The sequence below is a fragment of the Actinia tenebrosa genome, unplaced genomic scaffold, assembly GCF_029948245.1.
Source record: "Actinia tenebrosa isolate PJP-AT-01 unplaced genomic scaffold, QUT_ActTen_1.0 PGA_scaffold16__25_contigs__length_10494907, whole genome shotgun sequence".
Lineage (NCBI taxonomy): Eukaryota > Metazoa > Cnidaria > Anthozoa > Actiniaria > Actiniidae > Actinia > Actinia tenebrosa.
This window is the reverse complement of record NW_028292576.1, coordinates 3,428,305-3,450,958: the sequence shown is the minus strand read 5'-3', so window position 1 is coordinate 3,450,958 and position 22,654 is coordinate 3,428,305. Positions and strand designations below refer to the sequence as shown.

Below are 22,654 nucleotides of genomic sequence, written 5' to 3'. Positions count from 1 at the left end.
TGCTCGTTCAAGCATAGCGCGTTCACCCCTGTATGCGCCGGACTAAGGCGAGCGGAAGTCATATAACCGGAACTCTGAAATTTCTTCAAAAAACTTCACCTAAATTGTTTTTTAGTCTATCGAAAATCTTTAACTAGAAGAAAAAGTTATAAACGTTAATGTTTTCAACACTTATTTTCTTAAATTATCTTTTCAAATAACCTTATAATCTTCAAGATTACCTACCGGAAGTTAATGTTAGGACCGGAATTCCTTTCGGCCTTATTTTTGGCGCTAAAAGTTCTAAATATATATAGTATTGGTCAGTGTGTTGGAGTTTTAATACGTAAAAAAATGCCCTCAAACGTGGAAATTAAAGCTAAAGTACGAAATGTAGAAGACTTAAAACGCAGAGCTAAAGAGCTGAGTGGCAAAGAAGGTTAGAATACTTTATACTTTACAACTTGTAAATTGGTATTTGATAAAATTTGTGAAAATAGAACTTGATTTACAGGTAGTTTGATCAACCAAGAAGATATGTTTTTCAACGTTCCAAATGGAAGATTAAAGGTATTGATTAATTTCGTACTATTTTATGTTTACTTACCGGTATTATTTGCCCTATAGTGGGTATAGCTATAGTTTATATAATTTATAATTTATTTGGCACTGTATACTAAAGGTACATAGGTGTTTTTTCCCAAACAATATAAAATATATATTATTTCAATTTCTGAAGCGTAGCAAAATACTTTGATGCATTTTAGATAGTTTGTTGTAATTCAAGCTTTCTATCTATTTTGTCTGTGGCAACATTGCCCACTTCTAGCTTCTTATGTATTTTGATTATGTGTAATGTGATAATGCTCGCCTCCCCCCCCCCACCCCCCACAAAGGAATTTGGTATTTCCAAAGTATAGGGGGATGAGAGAAAAAAAAATTGCTGAATTTGGAGTTTGTATGGAAGAAAATGGGAATTTCCAGGGGTAGGGAGGGGGGATCTAAAAAAATTCCTTGGTGCAAGGGGGTATGGATGATTTCTGGAACTACACAATATAATAATATGTTAACATTATTTAGATAATTAATTTTTTTGACTCTCCCAAATCTATTGTTCCTATGGCAAAAAAAGGAATCTTTCTGAGAGTGCAATGTTTGGGTACAGGGGGTGGAAGGGGGGGGGGGGGGGTGGAAGGGGGGGGGGGGGGGTGGAAGGGGGGGGGGGAGAATTCATTTAGGTTTACAAAGTTTCTGTTTTTTACTCAGTAACATTTTTTTATTGTTTGTTTAAGTTAAGGCATCTAAAAGATAAACCGTCTCAGTTGATCTACTATGAAAGATCTGACACAAGTGGACCTAAACTTTCAGATTATTACATAGCACCAACAGATCAACCCCAGGAGCTTTTGACCACTCTCCAACATGCTTTAGGAATAAGAGGTGAAATTATTTATACCATTATATAAAGCTCATTTATAGTATGCACAAAGAAGTACGCATCACATATATGAGTCTCTGTAGGGTGCAGCAGGGGCTGTGGAGCACACTAAACAGTGGGGGAGGGGGGGGGGGGTAAATATATGAGACTAATTGTAATCTTTAAGGTGACTGAATGACCAGAATTTTTGTCATAGGTGTTGTGAAAAAGCAGCGCTACTTATACATGGTTGGACAGACCAGAGTTCATGTGGACCATGTCGATAATCTTGGAGATTTCATGGAATTAGAGGTAATTATACCCTTTTTTCATGGGAAGAGACAAATGAGAGATAAAGGAGGTTGATAGGGAAGTGTTAGTTTACCAAAATCCTTGATTTTATTTTTCCAATATTTTTTTGTTTCACATGTTTTTTCAGTATTTTAATGTGTATTTCCATTTTAATAAAGCATGTATTATTATAAATTGTTATTATCATTAAAAAAGAATATGATTTAAAACGGGAATAATAGTTTTAGTATAATTTTAGACTTGAATATCAGAGAAAAGTCGAAACTCAGGATAAAAAAAACGTTTTATTATTACTTTGGATCTGGAAAACTTTGGTAAACCTCAAAATCACAGCTCAAGCAGTGATTATCATCTCAGAATCACTAAAACTCTATATTCAAATCTAAAATAATACTAATTAATATGATAAAAATATTAAAAACTAATAAAATATAATAGTAAAAATGGCATTCAACAAACATTTTTTGAAGGTGGTTCTTGAAGAGGGACAAACTACAGAATATGGACAAAAAATTGCTGACGAACTGATGGATAAGCTAGGGATTTTGAAAGAAGATCTCTTATCTGGTGCTTACATGGATTTGATATTAGCAAAGCAGTCATTGTAAAGAAAAGCAGGGAATAAGAGACGTAGAAGAAGATAACAATAAGAAAAATTCCATCTTCATAAATTGGTCATCAATTTCCAACAAAAAGAAGTAAAAAAAATTTTTTTTAATACTTCCAAAAGTAACTGAAAAGTAACCATTCCTTTGAAGTACTTTGTAGATAAGTGTACAACTTCTTGTCTTATTTTTTTCATTTTATACTTCCAAAAGTAACTAAAAAGTAACCATTCCTTTGAAGTACTTTGTAGATAAGTGTACAACTTCTTGTCTTATTTTTTTCATTTTTAGGGAATAAATATTATAAGCAATCACATTAAATGACTGTATAAAAATAAGCATATTTATATTTATAGTCAAATTAGTATGCAAATTTTCCATTTGAAAAAAACTTTTAGCTGTAATTGCTTATATTAACGAAAACAATCGTATGGTTTGTCAAAAAGACGTTAAAAACATCCCATTTCTAATCACTTTTGTGAAGGAATTGAGTTAAAAAGGCTGTTCAAGTGATCTCGGACTCTGATTGGTTCATCATCAGCTGTGTGTAGTCAGTCAAGTGCATAGCAACGGTCGGACGCCATATTTTATTCATTTACTTAGCAACCGCATCAAAACACGGCTCTTAAACGTGTTAGAATATGGTTGATATATAATAACAGGAATCACTGGAACTAATTCAGAGCTTACAAAATCAAAATTACGGCGTTAAAATGGCTAAAGTTGTAGTTTCACCTTCGGTTCTTAATTTCGCGGACATCAGGCCCGTTTCGCGAGGGCTGTCCTTTTCTCCTCGACCAAAATCACGGCTCTCTACAGGAAACTCTAGACCAGGATCTGGTGTCAAAACTAGAACAGAATATACTTTTAAAGATACTCCTAGATCACATACATTTGTGGATATTCCTTTGCCAAATCATGGAAGGCGTTCTCTGTCCTTGTCTTCACTTTCAAGCAACGGTAAGTAAGGTTAAACGTAACGTGTGCTCATGCTGTGTTTTTGCTCATTTAACTTTATTACATTGTTTTGTTATTGGACTCATATCTTTCCGACTTCATAAAAGAGATAACTCTAATTATTGCGATACATGAACTTGATTCTGATAGTCTATTCTATCTGAAGTGATACTCTAGAAACAAACTCCGCCATTCAAGGCGTTAAAAATCAAAACTTACACCACAAACGCATCACACTTTCATTTTTGATTTTAAAAATTTTACCTAATATTTACCTTAGAAATAGCATTAGATCCACAAAGGGCTGTTTGAATACTAAAATTAAACTTTTGTTGTAATTTCGACCAAATTTCTGATGAAAATGTTTTTTTATCTCAAAGTCAGCTGTTTCATGATCACACATATGTTGGCTTTTATCCAAAATGGCTTCCGTCTATAAATACTATTCCACCATGGTTTTTAAATTAGTATTTTTATTATTATTTTAGCGCTTCACGCTAAATTAAAGTTGATAATTTTACCTTGATACAATAAAATCAACATTCAAGATAAAAACCTGTTAAAAACTGCAATGTTTTATGGTTAAAAGTAATCTTACTATGAGCCGATATTAATAGTGTAATCTTTTTTGTGCTTGTGTTTTTAGGTTCAAAGTCACCAAACCCTAAACTCAGTTTTATCGAAGTTGAATCAATACTGAGAGAGAAAGTAAGAGTACATTTTGCTGACATCAGACAGGTATGTGATACTTCTCATTCATTTCCCATTTTGTCATTCATTTTCATTTCCAGGTGTGTTATATATAAAACTTTTTTGTTACTTAGGCTTGTTCTCCTGGATATAACTACATACTTATAAAATAAAAGAATGTTTCATCGATATACTGATTGAAGTATTTAAACTTACTACGGGTATATATACTTATTTCAATAAAATTAGTCACTAAAAACCTAGAAAGTTGAGATCATTGAGGATCATGGGAAAACATTTGTTTAAAACAAGTAAAGCTTTTTTGATACAAACTGCAGCAGTTGAGGATGCTCAGAGGAGGTGAGACTAGCTGGTAGAAGATCTCAAGTCCGTCAACAGTTATCAAGCGGTTAAAACATGTAGAAATGTACCTACCCATAATCCTTGTCGGTCTCAGCTTTGTAGTTTTTCAGGCGACTAACGTTATTGAAATAAGTGTATAATTAGGCTTCAAGGTATTTGAATTCCAAATATGACATTCAATTGGAAGGGGTTCTTGTAAATTTTGTTTTTTACCTGTCAAACTCATTGGAATACTTTGATTGACATCCACCTTATTTTGTCGTGACGGCAAACTTTACAATTTCATGTGTGTGATTGGAAAACGCTGTTAAATGAAGCTACTGTTTTTGCCTGTGACATTAATCTATTATAAATTTTTCTATACTGGAAATACGTGTGAACAATATATATGTTTCTATATTCTCTACCAGGCTTTCCAGACATTAGATGCAGAGAAAAACCTCACAGTTACTCAGTCAGAATTCAGAAGAGTTTTGGAATCATTCTGTTGTCCTATGACTGAAGATCAATTTAATCATATCTTAAGAAAGGTACCAACACTATAGGCTTATTCATTATCTTTAAATCTTAATTGCCATTTATATCTTGTGTATTTTCTTTTTTTGGCTAATTTTTGCCAGGCTGTCATCAATAGAGATGGTAGCGTCAATTATCTGGAATTCCTGGAAAAACTTCATCTTAGAGGTGGTATGGCTGATGGTATGAGGTGGTTGGACAGCCTACACAAGTATGTATCTTAGTTTTATTCATAGGAACCTGAATTCTTTGGCTTATTATTTTCTATTTTTCAATCTCTTTTTTTCTAGGTTCAACCAGGCTAAAACACCTGTAGAAAAACCATTTGAGGATGTCGAGAACAAAATAAAAACCAAGGTAACCTAATGATCCAATACTATCAGATCTAAGTATTAATTTATTAATAAAAATATAATGTTAGGGGCAGTATGTGGTACTTACATTGAACCGCTTACATCAAATCAAACACTAAACAGGGACTATGAAGGGGTGGGGATGGGGTAGGGGGTACTATAGCCCCCCCCCCCCCCCCCACTACTTCTGATTAATAACAAATAAATTTTGATCTCAACTCCTCCACTTGTATTGTTGTGCTCAGTGGTCCTTGATAGATTAGCCTATCAGGTATATGGGGGATCATTTAGGCTCTAAGTCTGAACCACTCTTTTGATAAATGCTTTGTAGATAAGTGGCCAACTTCAGAGTGTGTTGAAAGCATTTAGACTGTTTGACTATAACAGAGATGAGCAAATACAGAGACATGAGTTGAGAAGAGTTCTTGAAAACTTTTGCTTTAAGTTGACAGATCAGCAGTTTGACAGGTAAAAATAATGATATTGTGATACTATCTCTCAATCCCATTTTCATTAAAGAGTGAAGAGTATTAATTTGTGCAACAAAAAAAAGTTTCAGAGTGCTAATACAAGCAACCTTATTTCTACAATATGTCACACAACATTGTTTAGCAACAGACTGTGTAACTTTGTTGCTGTTAGTACTGTACCTTTGAGAACGTTCACGGGCATTGTTTGCGCGCATCCTCTCTACGCATGAATTTAGTAAGTGTGCCCTTATCTTTATGACGTCATTCCAACGTTTTGGTAAGCAAAATCTCATAATAACGTGTTTAATCTCTGATAGCTCATAGCTCTAAAACGAAGTCGGGCACCCCCCTTTTTTATGTTGTTGTATCAAAAATATTATTTTCTGCTGGCAGTTTTTACAGTAACAATTAAACTAACCATTAGTTTAGGTTCAGTTTCTGTTGTTTTATCATTGTGAAGCACCATGCATTCCTTAATCCTTATTGATAGTTATTTCTGCTTGGTATATTTACATGTAGATTGTGGTGCAAGCATGATATGACACGTAATGGCAGCACCCTAAACTACATGGACTTTTTAAAGAGACTTGGAGTTGATCCTCAAAGAAAGACAAAGCATCGCTCCACTTCCAAGGCTGATCAAGGTAAAACTTTAACCTTCCAAGCCTATTAGAAAAACTTGAACTTGTCATCGCTAATCACCACCGCAAGTACAGCAGTGGCGCAGCTCAACGGGGTTGAACTGAAAGCATGTGAACAGAAGTGAACAGGGATTGAATTAGTTCTGAATTGCATTTATAAAAAAAGTTGTTGTTTTTTTATGAGGGTAACGCTTAATAGCCAGTGGCTAACAAACCTGTGGCTCTTGTTCCATGATCGAATTGGAATTTAGGAGTTGATTTTTGTGAATGGATGAAAACTGGAGAACCCGGAAAACCCTTGAAGTACTGGAGAGAACCAACTAGGAACTCTATTCACACACAGCTGCATGTAACACTGGACTCAACATGAGAAATCAAGCTCGGGTCGCATTGATGAGAAGCGAGCACTCTCACCTCTATGCCACCAATACTTCCCTGTGCTTCTTTATGTAAAAAAGAAGTACCAAAAGCTATTTTCAATGATTGAATGCATCTCAACCCTTGTAAGGAAGCATGTGTAGAATATGGCTGAGAGTGATGATTCTTCTAACACTACCCGGGGGGGGGGGGGGGGGTACTCCCCTATATTTGCTATACGGGTACGTGCCGCCAAACAGGGTATGGTTTTCAGCGATTCTACTCTGGAACAGGGTATGTAAAATCACGCTCGCTCTGGAACAGGGTATATGAAATCACACTCTCTCCTCTCTGGAACAGGGTTTTCAGCGATCTTGCTCTGGAACAGGGTATGAATTTCAGCGATTTTTACTCTGGAACAGGGTCAGGGTTCAGAGGGCTCAGCGGCACATCCCTACCCTAAACGGGCAAGAGTACCCCCCAGGTAACCCTAACCAATACAACCTGGGTTTAATCATAGACTCAATGTCTTTTATGAGTAGATTTTTTGGTGCTCCCCTGTGCTTTGAAGGATTTTCTCCAGGTTCTCCCGGGGGGCACTCCCATATATGGACTATACAGGGATGATCCGCTGAACAGGGTATGTTTTCTCAAGCTTCTTGTCATAAACAGGGTATGCAATTTCACTCAAGGTCCAAATTCTTCCTGAGTTTCTTGTCATATTCAGGATTTCTACTTTCGTATTGACCGAAACTGGTTATCATGGTCTTTAAAAAACGATATGCAAGATGACATGATAATTGAAACAGGAACTCAGTGCAATTAGTTATATCTTTTGTCATAAACAGGGTCTACAAATTTGATTTTTTTTGTCATAAACAGGGTACCCCTTTCAGAATCCCAGCGGAACACCCCTACCCAAATTCTGGCGGAGTACACCCCCCCCCCCCCCACCCGGGGTTCTCCTGTGTTCCTCTCTTCACAACAATCAAATTCTAAATTCTAATTCGATCTAGAAAGAGCCTAGATGAAAATCACTCGACTATGTAAATTTCACTACCCTACCAAATAGACCTTATTCGTGGTGTCACAATGTTTTCCCAATTCAGCATGACAAACAAACAGGGGATTCATTTTCTTTTGTTTTTACTCTTCGAAAAATTCATGAGTATCCCAAAGCATACGAAAGGAATAACGATGATATCCCAAGGAGTTTCAAAACAATAGCTCTTCATTCCCCTAGAGGTTTGTCATGCTGAATTGGGAAAGCATTGTCATACCACGAATAAGGTCTATTGTGTTATTTCTTATTACATTTTTGTTGATAAGAGCTGTCCAAGTAATATAATTTACCTAGTAAAGAATACATGGCAAATAGGGTGGGGCCATCAAGAAATTTATAGTACTGACAATAAATATTCGAATGTCTCAAGATACAGGCCAAGAAAAGGTTAAACTAATGGCAACTAACAAACGACCACATTCAAGTGGAAGCAGTAGGGAAGGGTCCCCCACTGCAATGACTGTCAAAGACTTGGAGCTCAAACTGCGCAAAAAGGTACTTCATATGTTATCACATGGTCATGTTATCTGACCAATATACACCTATTTCGAAGATCGTTGTCGAACCAAGAGCCTCAAGTAACAAGCCAAGGCTCCAGAGAATGTTGGTACTTTTAATTATATTTGATTTATTCATGGTTCATGCAAGTGGCTATAGCTCTACACTAATTGTCATCTCAAGCAGCCTTGCTTGGAGCAATTTGTGAAGTCAATAAATGAAAATGTACCATGAATAAACTAATTACAGCTAAAAGTACCGGCGTTCTCTGCAGTCTTGGCTTGATGCTTGAGGCTTTTGGTGCGACAACGATTTCTGAAATAGGTATATAATTTGTTTATTTCGTGTGTGATGGAACTCTTCATTTCCTTCTCTTTTACTTTCCAGATGGTTGAGAATTACTCTGATATGAAGCGTGCATTTGTGGCATTTGATCAGCGAGGAGATGGCTTTGTTACCCTCAGTGAACTGAAGAGAGTCCTCAATCAGTTTGTTTTTCCAATGACAGCTGGGCTGTTTGATATACTAATGGGAAGGTACGTGATGATGAGGATTGTCCTTAAATTACAGGGAAAATAAAAATGGATATTAAAAATTATTGATACCCTGAAACAACCTCTGGGCTGATCTAATTCAGGGCATGGCTAACTCACAGATCGAACCCTGAAACAACCTCTGGGCTGATCTAAGTCAGGGCACAGCTAACTCACATATCGAACCCTGAAAAAACCTCTGGGCTGATCTAAGTCAGGGCATGGCTAACTCACAGATTGAACCCTAAAACAGCCTCTGGGCTGATCTAAGTTAGGGCACGGCTAACTCACAGATTCAACGTGGTGGATTTTGTCTAGGGAGAAAAACCGTCAAATCTAGGGAGAGGCAGGTTTACAAACTCTACTCACATTTGACAGCAAGTCTGGAAATTGAACCTGAAACCCCAGAGGTGCGATGGGATCGTATTGACGTTACAGCACCCTTGATTCACGAGCTAACTTATGAACGTTTTTCTGCTCTGCTGATTGAATCCTTTTACTTATTCAGGTGTGGAATCAAAGCAAGCCACAAAATTGCCTATGAACAGTTTCTGGACAAATTCCAAGAACCAAGATCTGATGGCAATGGTCAAACCATCCCTATTCGCTCCAATCACAAGTAAACAAATGTTACATTTAAAACAATCTAGTCAAACTTAATAGCTTGTGCAGCAAATGAAGCACATGACATAGGGCTATCTAACTTCGTTGTATTATTCTACAGGTTCAATCCAATACGTGAAGCTGAAGATCAACCAACGACAGAAGACATCTGGAAATTTCTCTTCTCCAAAGTGTCTCAAAGTTTTTCCTCCATTAAAGAGGCTTTTCTGGTTTTTGATGATGTACGTATTTTAAAAATTTCGAAAATTAGAATAAATAGAAAAAAGAAAGGAAGGAGGGAAGGAAGGAAGGAAGGAAGAAAGAAAGAAAAAAGAAAGAAAGAAGAAAGGAAGGAAGGAAAGACAAAAAAGGAAGAAAAAAGGAAAAATGAAAGGAAGGGAATAAAAGTAAGAAAGAAAATAGAATTAGAAAAAGAGAGACGAGGAAAAGAAAAGAAAAGAAAAAAACTTTCGGGCTTCAATTTTCTTATATTTTCACCGCGCCTTATTTTTCCATCCTATATCTTTTAGTAGGATATTTAACAGTACTTATCCTTTCTCGTTTGTTCAGAACAAGGATGGTCGCATCACCAAACGTGATTTCCGTCGCATACTTGAGAGTTTCTGCTTCAGAATGACAGAAGACCAGTTCCGTGAACTGATGGCAAAAATCGACCCTCATAACAAAGGCTCTGTGTCGTACTTGGAATTCCTGGAAAAGTTTGAGCCTCGAGAAACAGAGGTATACAACCATCGTTCTAGTTCAATTGGGATCTGCCCCAAACCACAGGGCTCCCAAAGGATGATTTTTACTTCTCTCACTGCAGTTTTTATTTTAAGATGACTTGGTATTTATTTTACAGGAGGGCCACCCTTGGCTTATGAGTGATGATACCGTAAAGAGCATCTCTCCACCTGCAGTTCTCGCTTGGTCTACTGTAAGTATACAGAATAGCAACTTAAAAATCATCGGCTTTAATCTATATTTACCCCATCATCATTTTCTTCATCATATTTGACCATTATGATATACATCAACCTTACCATCAATTTTTTCGCGTCCTTTATTACAAACTCTTTTTTTTTAATAGTAGAAAGAGATGCTTTGGAATGTAATGTCATGACAGCACTTGAATGGGTTTCAAAAATTTGTTATGCCACTGAAAAGGTTTTCTGTCTCGACTAAAAGAACATTCAAATGCGCATTCTTCGAATTTGATCGGAGCTGCATGTTTCTCTCTTTTATTGCAGTTTACGGTAGCTTGCCGGTCGCATGCTTTTCTTACTCGCGATACATTTTTTATCAGGTGGAAGATATCTTGCGGTTCAAGATTATGGATAACTGGAAAAGTATTGCTACTGCTTATATTAACATAGATGACAATAGAGATGGGTCCATATCGAGAGGGGAACTCAGAAAACTCCTGGAGAAGTACTGCCTCCCCCTGTCCGACGAACACTATGAAATGTAAGTAACTTACCATGCTTGGATGCAATGGTTTCTTGTGATTACCTTACTATAAGGGTTCCTTAGATTGAACCCTGGAACAACTTTTGTGCTGATCTAAGTCTGGGCACAGCTAACTCACAGATTAAACCCTGAAACAACCTCTGGGCTGATCTAAGAAGGGCATGGCTAATTAACAGATCGAACCCTGAAACAACCTCTGGGCTGATCTAAATCAGGGCATGGCTAACTCACAGATCGAACCTGAAACAACCTCTGGCTGATCTAAGTCAGGGCATGGCTAACTCACAGATTGAACCCTGAAACAACCTCTGGGCTGATCAAAGTCAGGGCATGGTTAACTCACAGATTGAACCCTGAAACAACCTCTGGGCTGATCTAAGTCAGGGCACGGTTAACTCACAGATCGAACCCTGAAACAACCTCTGGGCTGATCTAAGTCAGGGCACGGTTAACTCACAGATTGAACCCTGAAGCAACCTCTGGGCTGATCTGAGTCAGGGCACGACTAACTCACAGATGGAATTGAAATTTAGCATTTTGGGTTTTACTGAGAAAGGAAAACCGAAAAAGTGCAGTTTTAAGCCTGCTTTTTCCTAGCGTATAGTAATGTAGTAAACCATCATTCCCCGACTACTATTTTCATAAAGTTGTAAAATATCTTTTACAGGCTTTGGGGTCGTTGTGATGTAAATGCTGATAACACTGTGGATTTTCAAGAGTTTCTAAATAAGTTGGTAAGTAAATCTCAGTGCTCCAGAATTCCGTTTTTACGATTCTGTTGCCTTATTGATAAATAAGTGAAACGCATAAAATACTTTGAATAAAAGACTTTTGAAAAACCCCAAATGGAATATTTACTAAAATGAGATGGATTCTTTGAAAGTAACTTTGTCGAGGTGTAAGGCCAAACAAAAAAATAAGTGTGTTTCCTGTTGCATGAGAAAAATGATTGGGGTCGGTAGGTCAGATTTTTTTAAACTGATACAACAGTGGAAATGAGCTTACTGGGAACCCTGTGGTGCATTCGAGAATGAAAAAAATATTAGGGTCGGCAAAAATCGGCAAGAAAATTAGGGTCAGTCGCGCAACAGGAAACACACTTATTTTTTTGTTTGGCCTCATACAAGAATTGAGCGTTTCAGATTGAACCCCTTCTTATGCCATTTTCTTTTCGTTCCTTGGCTGCCAATCATGTTTGTTCTGCTTCTATTTAAAACACGAATAACATCTATTTTTATTTATGATCATTTTTGACATTCTGTAAATAAAGTGAATATCGATATATCGGGTGCAATATGAGTAATTTTCAATTTAAAAAGACGTTTTAATAAAGGTTAAATATGGATATATAAATTTATAAAATAACTGTTGTGAATGTCGCGTTCTGATTGGTTGAGTGCGCGTGCTTTATGAGAGCACACAGCACGAGCGCGCACTTCCAGTTTAATCATTCCTGTAATTTGTATTTTATAAAAGAAATAAAAAACTTGCTTGCTGTGCTGTGTGCAGTTATAAAGCACTTGGGGATTGACAGAACACTTGACTTTTGCAGAGATTTTGCAAATCGCTATATATATTTTTTTCGTTTGATTTTTGATTTTTGATTTTGATTTTTCAAGGGAGTAGATATCATAAGCGGTGATATCAATGGAATTAGTACTCGTATCCACGATGAGAGTGAAGCAAAAGCTGACTTTATGAAGTTCGATCAGCACAACAGACAAGAAGCTGCATATGACCGCGCCCTCGGTCTAACAGGGAAGAAGTCAGCGGATGAATGTATGGAAATACTTAAGGTATGTCTCAAATGTGCCATAAAATACTGAGGCTAATACTTTTTTTGGGACGCTCCGTTTTCTTTTCAAACCGCATCGAAAGCTTTGCGTCCACACTAGTGTATACAAAGCGTTTCCGCCCGTTCACACTAAAGCGCTCAAGTACACAGATACGATTAGAAATGAAGTAATATCATCATCTGCGCATGCGAAATCAGACCCCTCCCCCGTGTGAATGACGTAAGCGTTTTCTAAATCCTTCGTTTTCACTGTCCACGGTAATTCAATAGGCCTCCGTTTTCAAATGTCTTCACTCAGAGAGCGTTTTCGAATGAATGCGTTTTTAAATGACATTGGGTTTTCGAAGGTTTTAGTGTGGACGCAAGGCCAAAACGCATTGAAAAGTATGATTTCGATTTTAAGCGAAAAAACCCATTAGTGTGGACGGGAACTGAAGGAAATGAAGAAAAGTCTTACTCATTCCCTTGTCTTTCACTTGTTCTTTTTATAGGAGCATATTTCTCAGAGATCTCCTGATATACGCAAAACCTTTGTCAAGTTTGATAGTGATAATGATGGAAAGATATCAAGAAAAGAGTTCCGTCTGGTAAACATTCATATTTAGTTCACTGGTGGAATCTTGACCCTTCTCAGACAACATGTCATTCCCTATAGTATCATTTCTTTGTTTAACAGTTGCAAATCAAAAGACAGAGTAATAGACCTCTTTACCTTGGGCGTAATGTTTTCCCATTTCAGACCACGTGTCATTCCCTAGAGTATTATTTCTTTGTTTAACAGTTGCAAATCAGAAGACACACCAATATGAATACACTCAAACAAAGGATCTTCTTCTCAAGAGAATGACACGTGGTCTGAAATGGGAAAACATTACGTCCATGCTAAAAGGTCTGTGCGCACTCAATATCTCCTAGTCAGTGGTCCCTTTCGTAGTTCCCTGCGCCATCTTGAAAGGTAGTCGTGTTTTTGCATCGAAGCGAGACGAACGGTGAGCATCATTGAAAGCTCACTGTTCATCTCGCTTCGATGCAAAGGCACGGCTACCTTGCAAGATGGCGCAGGGAACTGTGAAGGGGACTATTGCGAAAATAGTACATTAGCATCGGGGCGCGAGTCGTCTTTTAGGAAAATGATGATTTTTGTGAATAACTTCTTGAACAAGGTTATTTTTTAACGATATTCTTCATATTCAGGTGCTTGACAGTCTTGGTTTGTACATGACAGATGACCAGTATCGCATTCTTAGCGCCAGGTAAACAACACTATTCAATCAGTCACTCTTCTATCGATCAGTCAAACAGTCACTCAGACTATCGATAAGTCAATCAATCAATAGCGCAGCGCAACCGTGACGTCATAAAAACGAAGACAAAGGCGAAATTCGAACAAACAAACTTACATGTTTACTTTCGGCAGATAATTTTCACAGCCGATCGCAGTTGATCTTAGTTTACATGGGTTTATTATTGTAACTTAAGTAAAAATAATAAAATCGGTTCGTATAATCCTCGTAGCGGTTAAACAGAATGCAATGTTTGTCCGAATCTTTAAGCTATTTTTAGAATCGGTGCGCTGCGCTATTAATCAATCAATCAATCAATCAATTAGTGGATCAATCAATCAATCAGTGGATCAATCAATCCATCATTCAATCAATTTATTTTGAAATATTTAAATAATTTCCTATCCCTATAGAGCAGGTTTCGTAAAACACTGTGAAAATCTGTCTCACTTCACGGATTTAGCGTACCTTAACCTGACGATCGTTGCGATTGGTTAAGTAGTGATCTCGTGCTCTGTGATTGGTTCAAAGGATGTTGTCAATCATACGGTATCCGTGTATCACAGGCATACCAGATCTGACTCTAAACCAGATCTAGGTGGCCTTACTCGCGCGGCAACCATGTTTATTCTCATAAGGATAAAAATCATTTGTTTAAGGTGACTGCCTACTTTTGGAAAACGATTTAAACTTTTTTTTAACTTCGATTTTCCGAATTGAAATTTAGTGCTGATTCCAAATCTGGAAAGAAAAATTGGGTGTCCCGAGCTTGTTTTCGAGAAAATCAGCATTTAATGGAAGCCTACGCGCGAGCTTTTGGAGCAAAACTTGTTCCACCGGAAGTGATTAGAAAAAAATTAAGATTCATAAGATAATAGTTATTGCAGACTATATGATTGCACGAATGAAGGCTAGTCAATCATTCTACAATAATACATGGATATTTTCGACAAAAAAGCAAAGAGATACATTGATTTGTCATATTTTCGGTGCTCTTAAAAAATCTCATAAAGTCGAACAAAAATCCCTACAAAAATCTATTTTTTCATGTGTTCCTGATTTAAACTTTTTCTAAAATGTTGATATAACCTAGATTTTTAGGTTGTTTTTTTTTCGATTGAGCTAATAAAAAATAGAGTCCCGTGCAAAATTTGAGGGTTTTGCCCTGTTGAAGCTCAAAACGCGTATGGTTCTTCAATAAAATCTTGTAGATTTTTCAGCGGTTTTTGAGCGCGCTCACATCGTGGGCTCAAATCGAACGTTCAAAAGTAGGCAGTCACCTTAACCCGCATAAACTTATTCTCGAGCACTTGACTGCGAGGCTATGTGGGAAAATCTATTGTCCCATTCAAGATGGTTGCCGCGTGAGCAAGGTCTATGGCCAAAAATAGAAAGATAAGAGCTTTTTTCCTGTTATTGTTTTAGACTTGGCTTCCACAAAGGCAAACTAACCTACCGTGATTTCTTGGAAAATTTTCAAGGAAGACGATCCATAGGGATTGAAGACAGATCACCTGAATATCCCAAGAAAAAGTAAATGAATGCAGTGGATGCTTTGTTCGATAGTGTCAGACCTCCCCACACATGCAACACTCTTAACACTGAGACAAACTCTGGGCTGGTCAAAGTCAGGACATGGCTAACTCACAGATTGAACCCTGAAACAACCTCTGGGCTGATCTAAGTCAGGGCATGGCTAACTCACAGATTGAACCCTGAAACAACCTCTGGGCTGATCTAAGTCAGGGCACGGCTAACTCACAGATTGAACCCTGAAACAACCTCTGGGCTGATCGAAGTCAGAGCATGGCTAACTCACAGATCGAACCCTAAAACAACCTCTGGGCTGATCTAAGTCAGGGCACGGCTAACTCACATATCGAACCCTGAGACAAACTCTGGGCTGTTCAAAGTCAGGGCATGGCTAACTCACAGATAGAACCCTGAAACAACCTCTGGGCTGATCAAAGCCAGGGCACACTAACGGGGAGCGAAAGGCACATCTGTTTTCTGAGGCTAATTGGACTATAAACGAAAAGAATAACTAGAAGTTTCTTGAGTAGATATTTCGGACGATATCCATCGTCCATCATCAGCTAATGACTCTCTATAAGTGTTACATTACAGTGAATACTTTAAAGCCCTAGGGACTAATACCATTAATGAAGTACTGTAAACCCTAGGGACTAATATGTATTGTTCTTCTAGTTATTCTTTTCGTTTATAAACTTTTAGCCCCCCAAAAAATATTCACATCTAATACACCCCTTCACGGTTCCCTGCGCCATCTTGAAAGGTGCCTTGGCATCGAAGCGAGACGAACGGTGACCTTGCAATGAAAGAGACCTTTTTTTAACACCTTGGACAATTATTCACAGCTCTCTATCATTGCAAGCTCACCGTTTCTCTAGCTTCGATGCAAAGGCACGGCTACCTTTCAAGATGGCGCAGGTAACCGTGAAGGGGTCTATTGGACTACCTTCACCCTTAATTTCCATAGTCATAACCACTTCATGGACGCACAAACGTTTCTTGACCAGATGTAGTACTGCCATGCTTTCCACAAGACACCACATTAAGGGTGTCATTGTCATTATTTATCCTATTCATTTATTTTCCCTCCTTTTTTATTCAAGGCATAACCAGCCAACCCCTTTAGAACAATCAATGACAGCTGAGGAAGTAGAAGCTAAACTAAGGACGAAACTGCGCGATGGATATGCCGTAAGGAAGTTTTTATTAAGAGAGAATTCCTTTCGTATTCAAGCAGTGAGCGCCAAAAACTATTTTCTTGAAGAAAGGCTGTTGTACAAGGCTAAAATCTTGTTATTCAGAAACTTGTTTGGAAGTGGAGATGACCGATAAAGGTGGAATCAAAGTGTTAACCCAACGCAAAAAATTGAATGATCGAAAATGAGGTTTAGGCCTTCATTTGCATATTCCCCATATATTTGATATGAAAAAGCCTGACAATGCAACATTCTAACACAAATGCAACAAAACATCTTTGTACAATTGAAAATACCGCTTCAAACAGGTTTTAAGTGTTAACCCAAAACGAAAATTGGGATCAAAACTCATACGAAAGTCTAGTTTTTGGCGCTTTTTGCCATTATTGCTCATTGAAAAAACATTTCCTCGTAATACATTTATTATATTAGCACACCAAACCTACTATTGAATTTTGATTTTGATTTTTTTTTAATGGTTAAATGGCAAACCAGAGGCTCGATCACTTTTTCTTGCTCTTCAGCCATCTCATCAATATTAAGAAATTATATATAACTTAAGGATTTTTGGTATTTCCTCTTAATATTATAGGACCTTCGAGAAGCTTTCCAAAAAATCGACTTCGACAAGAATGGCCTCATCACGAGAAAAGAGTTCCGTCGTATTTTGGATTCTTTGATGTTTTTGCTATCTGATGAAGAGTTCGACAAGCTGATGGACCGATTGAACATGAAGAAAGGCGATAAACTAAACTACAGAGAGTTCTTGAAGAGGTTCGAACACGTGGAGAAGATTGAAGAGGGTCATCCATGGCTATACTCTAATCATTTGTAAGTTTTTAATTAGATTATGATGATGTCTCATAATCCCTAGCGTTTAGGTTTGAAAATAAAAACAAATACACTCAAAAGCCTTGGGTGACGGCACGGACAGTAACATATCGGAAGTATATTTAGCAATTATTTGCCGAAGGCCAAGTGAGTATCGGGGAATATTTACCAAGACGCGAGTCTTCGAGCGGCGAGGTAAATATTCTCCATATTCACTGAGCCTGAGGCGAATAATTGTTTTAGCATATACCAACTTGTGTACAGAGTAACTTATTTCTATGTACAATAATTCAATAAAAACAAACAAACAGAAACTTTTAGTTTGCGTGACAAATTCACGCATAACTTTCAGCAAAACTTTTAGCAAAACTTTTAGGCCATACTTCGTTGCCTTTTTAGTATTGATAGGAATGGCATTTACTTTCATTTTTTCAATTTCCTCATCGGAAATTGAAGCAAAACGATTGCCGGCAGATGCCATCTTGTTGCCGACTCAATATTCCGAGATTCAGAGGTGAATATCGTACAATATTCACCTCCTATTAACCAATGAGCGCGCGCGTTCTTAGGAAGTACACAAGTTGGTATATGCTAAAACTCAATATTCAGATAAAGAAATATTTTATCATTAAACTATTCACTTTATGTAGATAGCCACCCACCCGATTTGTTCTTAAAGATTATAAGGACTAAGTGTGGTTATGCTTATTCTAATCAACTATCGAGGCACACATCATGTTACTCTTTTTTATTTTTTAAGCTTCAACGAAACTAAAGATCTACAGTACTTGAGTGCCGACGAAGCAGATCGCATACTAAAAAGAAAGGTTGTAGAACAAATGGACGATATCACCAAGGCGTTCCTTACCTTTGACCGTGATGGCAATGGGATTGTAACCAAGAAGGAATTACGAACAGTCCTCTATCGGTACCAGATCCCCCTGACGAAAGTAGAATTCAAAAAACTATGGGCAAAGTAAGTAGAAGTATAAGCTATATCAAGGTTGAGAGGATAACTTGATCAGGATGGCATGGTAGTGCACTGTGGGACTGTTTTGGGGGACATTTACAAAGATCGTGTCTATTCCGTCCTCTAAGGCAGCCCAAAACTATGCTTCAATACCAACGCGATCCAGTTTTTTCCTTATCCTCTGAAAGGCTATTAGACACATGGGAGTTGAAGTTTTTACTGAAATAATGGTAGGAAGGGGGGGGGGGAGCGCCGACATTCAAATTGTATTTCTTTGACACTTTGATGTTACCGTTTCTAGGTATGACACTGATAACAATGGTTACGTTGATCATCGTGAATTCATCGCTCGTCTTGGAGGAGAGTTTGTCCCTGGAGACACACACGGCCCCAGTACTCAGATCACTCATGGTAGTCATCAGGAAATGCAGAGATTCCACGATGCGCAGAAGGTGAATTAAAAAAAATAGAGGCCTTTAGCACGAAGTTCTTGCTAGGTACCGCAAATTTCAAACTGCAGTTCGACGTCAGGCGTTTTGCTTCAAACTTTCAATATTTAGCAAGGCGTCATAACGAATTTGTTGTTGGAAGAGCCGCCCTTTTAATTTCACTGATGCCGAGTGTTTCTCCGTGTTTGCGGGCGTGTTTCTGGGTCTGATTCCTAGCGGTTAGCGGGAAACCCGATGCTAAATGTCTCTAAATACCTCTAAAAAACTGCGGGAAACATCGCGCAACATCATCGAGTATTGATAACAAAGATGACCTAAGATCATTACCATGATTTATAACTTGATTCTGATGCGCAGCACTCTCATGAAGTTTGCAAAAAAGTGAGCAACATCATTGACTATTGGTAACAAATACCTAAGATCATAACTATCATATATAGTTTGATTTTGACGGATTTTAGCGCGCAGAAATCTCAGGAATTCGTCCACAATTCAGTACAAGGCGCCATTTAGAAACACCAAAGTATCCAACGACGCAATTGCTGGCGCATCTATTTAAGATGTGCTGATCTGATGTTTCATGTTTGTAGGCTATCCACGAGAACGCGACCAATAACCAAGCATACGCGGTGTCTTTCTTATCGGCCCTTGAAGTTGAGCAGAGACTTAGGTAAATATATAAAATATATAAATACAAAAAAGTTCACGTTATAAAGCAGTTTTTGTATGACTGTGAATAGGTCACGGCACGAATACCGTCGTGACACGCCAATGAATATGACAGACCAATCACATTGCTCGAGAATTTATTCTCTATCCAATCAAATGCCCGAAACACGGCATGAACACAGCAGGACATGGTCACGCCAAGGTCACGCCAAAGTCACGGTACTGTCAGACCAATCGCATTGTACGACAAAAAAAAAACCAAAAAAAAACCCAGTCAATTAAAATTATAGAAAACATCGCGGTGGCGCGCTTATGGCACCGCACAGTCATACGAAAACTGCTCTGTCTAGGAAGAATCATGGAAGAGGGAAGATGATTTATTCCATATAGAAAAAAATCCTTCCAAAATAAGATACTACCTGAACCTAAAATTGTATGTTATAGGGATCGCTTCCGGGATGGATACGAAAGCCTGCGCAAAGCATTTGAAGCAGTAGACACAAACAGAGATGGTTACATATCTAGAAAAGAGCTGCAACAGATCCTCTTTGATTTTCATTACTTCCTTGAAGATCACCAACTAAATATCTTGCTAGAAAGGTAAGGAGCAATGTAATATATAGAGGATATTACATGGGCGCGCGGAGATACGAATTTTATCTTCGAGTGTTCAATTGATATCTCACGAGTGAGCGCAGCGAAACAGTGAGATATCTAAATTGAACACGAGAAGATAAAATTCGTATCTCCAAGCGGCCATGTAATGTTCTGTTTATTATATAGATATCGATGAAACTTAAATAAAACAAAAGCTCAAAAATTCTTTATTAAAATACGTTACTATGTCAACAGCGATATCTTCACGTGTGAAAGATATGCTATCTTCCACTGGTGAAAGATATCAAGGTTTCGACACTAGAGAAAACCTGGTATTTCATCGATATCTATATAATAAATTAGTGATATTAGTACAACAGTATGACAGTAAAAAGAACATATTTTACAATGAAAACGTGTCGAGTTTATAGTACTTTTTTATTAAAAGCTCACTGGTGTATTTAAGGTGGCTGCCTACTTTTGAACGTTCGATTTGAGCCCACGATGAGCGCGCGCTCAAAAACCGCTGAAAAATCTACAAGATTTTATTGAAGAACTATACGCGTTTTCAGCTTCAACAGGGCAAAACCCTCAAATTTTGCACGGGACTCTATATTTTTTGATAGCTCATTCGAAAAAACTCCTAAAAATCTAGGTTATATCAACATTTTAGGAAAAGTTTAAATCAGGAACACGTGAAAAAATAGATTTTTGTAGGGATTTTTGTTCGACTTTATGAGCTTTTTAAGAGCACCGAAACTACAAAATATGACAAATCAATGTATCTCTCTGTCTTTTTGTTGAAAATATCCATGTATTATTGTAGAATGATTGATTAGCCTTCGTTCGTGCAATCATATAGTCTGCAAATAAGTATTATCTTATTAATCTTAATTTTTTTCTAATCACTTCCGGTGGCGCAATTTTTACTCCAAAAGCTCGTGCGTAGGCTTCCATTAAATGCTGATTATCTCGAAAACGAGCTCGGGACACCCTATTTTTCTTTCCAGATTTGGAATCAGCATTAAATTTCAATTCGGAAAATCGAAGTTTTAAAAAAAGCTTAAATCAATTTCCAAAAGTAGGCAGTCACCTTAAAGGGGCACTTGGATGAAAATGGATAAAAATTGGAAATGACTTTAAACTTAGTTAAACGTATCTATATGACCCCAATAGTAGCCAAGCAACATACTTTCTTAACAGTAAAATGTGTCGGTTAAAAATTATCAATTTTATTCAGCATCTAAATTGTGAGTAAATGACCTCATTTACTCAGTCCTATTGTTCTTTTCTCTTTTAACCCAAAATTTCTCAACTGCAAATGGCTCCCAGGCTAAAATTTTCACTAATATGGTTTACATAATCATAATTGAGTCAAATTATCCACAAATACTTCAATTGTTCGGACTTTGAAAAATTGGGGCGTTTTCGTTTCCAAGTGCCCCTTTAAAACTATAATACAGGTATTGCAAGAACTAAATATATCGTTTACAAAAGAGGGAACGGCCATGGTATTTTATGCTAGGCCCAAGGGGAAGGTAAGGAAAGTTCATTCCCATTGCTTGGATGGGTCACCCCATTTCCAACCCCAAATTCAAAATTCCCACCCCCCCTCCCCCCTGCTAATTTCTGACAAGTCCCTAATCAAGGAAAAGAGCAAACAAACTCTGCTCACGTGTGATACAGAGTCCAGAAATCAAGCGTGTAACCCCAGAAATGAGAGGCGAGTGCACAACCGCAACTCAACCCTTGATTTTTACTTCGATATCTTTTAACAAAGTCAATAACAAATTATCTTTTTCTTAGATGTGGATTAGGTAGCAGGAACAAGTTATCCTACGAGAAATTTCTCAGCGCATTCGAGGACCAACGACACTCGGGATACGGTCGTGTGACACTCGATACTCCCAAGAAGAAGAGTAGTAGTACAGTAGTGTTCGAGAACCATGAAACTCTAAGCCCCGAGCAGGCGATTGCTAAACTGAGAGGGAAAATAAGTAGCAACTATGATACCATAGTCAAGGTACATGGTTTTTCTTTCATATGACAGGGCAGAAAAACGGTTTTTGGCCTTTCACAATAAGGACAGCTTTACGTATTTAAGCTCAATATTTTGTAAACACGTTCTTTTGGAGCCAAACAGCAAAATATCAAATGCGATCAAAATTTATCGAATTCGTATTTGAGATATAAAGCAGTGTACTTTGGGAGAGATGATATTTTGATCAGCAGAAAAACTGGCATTTTCGTGAATACTTAGTCGATTTAATCCTTGAATTCGACAAAATTTCGTCACAAGTTTCGTGCAGCAGTGACACAAATGAAACGCTTAAAAATTTGGAGTATTAAACTCAGTTAAATAAAATCGTGAAAGTAGCGGGCTTGTCGTTTTTCTGCCCTGTCCTTTTATATACTTTTTGTATGGTATTGTAAAGGATATTTTGACTTTTCAGTCTGATGTGATATGGATATACACCTCAGTATTTCAACAAAAACGTTGTCGG

The 22,654-nt window shown here is 37.6% G+C and overlaps 2 protein-coding genes across 2 annotated transcripts in view; both read left to right on the top strand.

Annotated features, from left to right (window-relative positions):
- The first annotated feature begins 258 nt into the window (after positions 1-258).
- On the top strand, positions 259-2,426 carry LOC116301031 (uncharacterized). Its single transcript, XM_031710031.2, has 5 exons — positions 259-418; positions 494-549; positions 1,272-1,419; positions 1,614-1,708; positions 2,179-2,426. The coding sequence occupies exons 1-5, from the start codon at positions 334-336 to the stop codon at positions 2,314-2,316; spliced, it is 522 nt and encodes a 173-aa protein (XP_031565891.1). The 5' UTR covers positions 259-333; the 3' UTR covers positions 2,317-2,426.
- Positions 2,427-2,898: 472 nt separating this feature from the next.
- Positions 2,899-22,654, top strand: part of LOC116301030 (EF-hand calcium-binding domain-containing protein 6) — a 28,620-nt gene continuing 8,864 nt past the window's right edge. The window contains exons 1-26 of the mRNA XM_089031250.1: positions 2,899-3,273; positions 3,917-4,008; positions 4,734-4,853; positions 4,944-5,050; positions 5,130-5,196; positions 5,524-5,660; positions 6,182-6,306; positions 8,094-8,218; positions 8,609-8,757; positions 9,263-9,373; positions 9,479-9,599; positions 9,928-10,098; positions 10,220-10,294; positions 10,664-10,824; positions 11,495-11,561; positions 12,447-12,623; positions 13,114-13,209; positions 13,817-13,875; positions 15,331-15,438; positions 16,542-16,629; positions 17,227-17,465; positions 18,226-18,441; positions 18,737-18,887; positions 19,475-19,554; positions 19,998-20,153; positions 21,957-22,173. Of these exons, the coding sequence (XP_088887376.1) occupies positions 3,027-3,273; positions 3,917-4,008; positions 4,734-4,853; positions 4,944-5,050; positions 5,130-5,196; positions 5,524-5,660; positions 6,182-6,306; positions 8,094-8,218; positions 8,609-8,757; positions 9,263-9,373; positions 9,479-9,599; positions 9,928-10,098; positions 10,220-10,294; positions 10,664-10,824; positions 11,495-11,561; positions 12,447-12,623; positions 13,114-13,209; positions 13,817-13,875; positions 15,331-15,438; positions 16,542-16,629; positions 17,227-17,465; positions 18,226-18,441; positions 18,737-18,887; positions 19,475-19,554; positions 19,998-20,153; positions 21,957-22,173 (3,462 nt within the window). The 5' untranslated portion in view covers positions 2,899-3,026. The remainder of the gene's footprint in view (positions 3,274-3,916; positions 4,009-4,733; positions 4,854-4,943; positions 5,051-5,129; positions 5,197-5,523; positions 5,661-6,181; positions 6,307-8,093; positions 8,219-8,608; positions 8,758-9,262; positions 9,374-9,478; positions 9,600-9,927; positions 10,099-10,219; positions 10,295-10,663; positions 10,825-11,494; positions 11,562-12,446; positions 12,624-13,113; positions 13,210-13,816; positions 13,876-15,330; positions 15,439-16,541; positions 16,630-17,226; positions 17,466-18,225; positions 18,442-18,736; positions 18,888-19,474; positions 19,555-19,997; positions 20,154-21,956; positions 22,174-22,654) is intronic.

What these genes read in the sequence shown, in the direction of transcription:
- LOC116301031 (XM_031710031.2), top strand. Translation starts at nt 334, where the DNA reads ATGCCCTCAAACGTGGAAATTAAAGCTAAAGTACGAAATGTAGAAGAC. An exon ending in TTCCAAATGGAAGATTAAAG is followed by an intron (nt 550 to 1,271) that starts GTATTGATTAAT and finishes TGTTTGTTTAAG; the next exon opens with TTAAGGCATCTAAAAGATAA. An exon ending in ACATGCTTTAGGAATAAGAG is followed by an intron (nt 1,420 to 1,613) that starts GTGAAATTATTT and finishes TTTTTGTCATAG; the next exon opens with GTGTTGTGAAAAAGCAGCGC.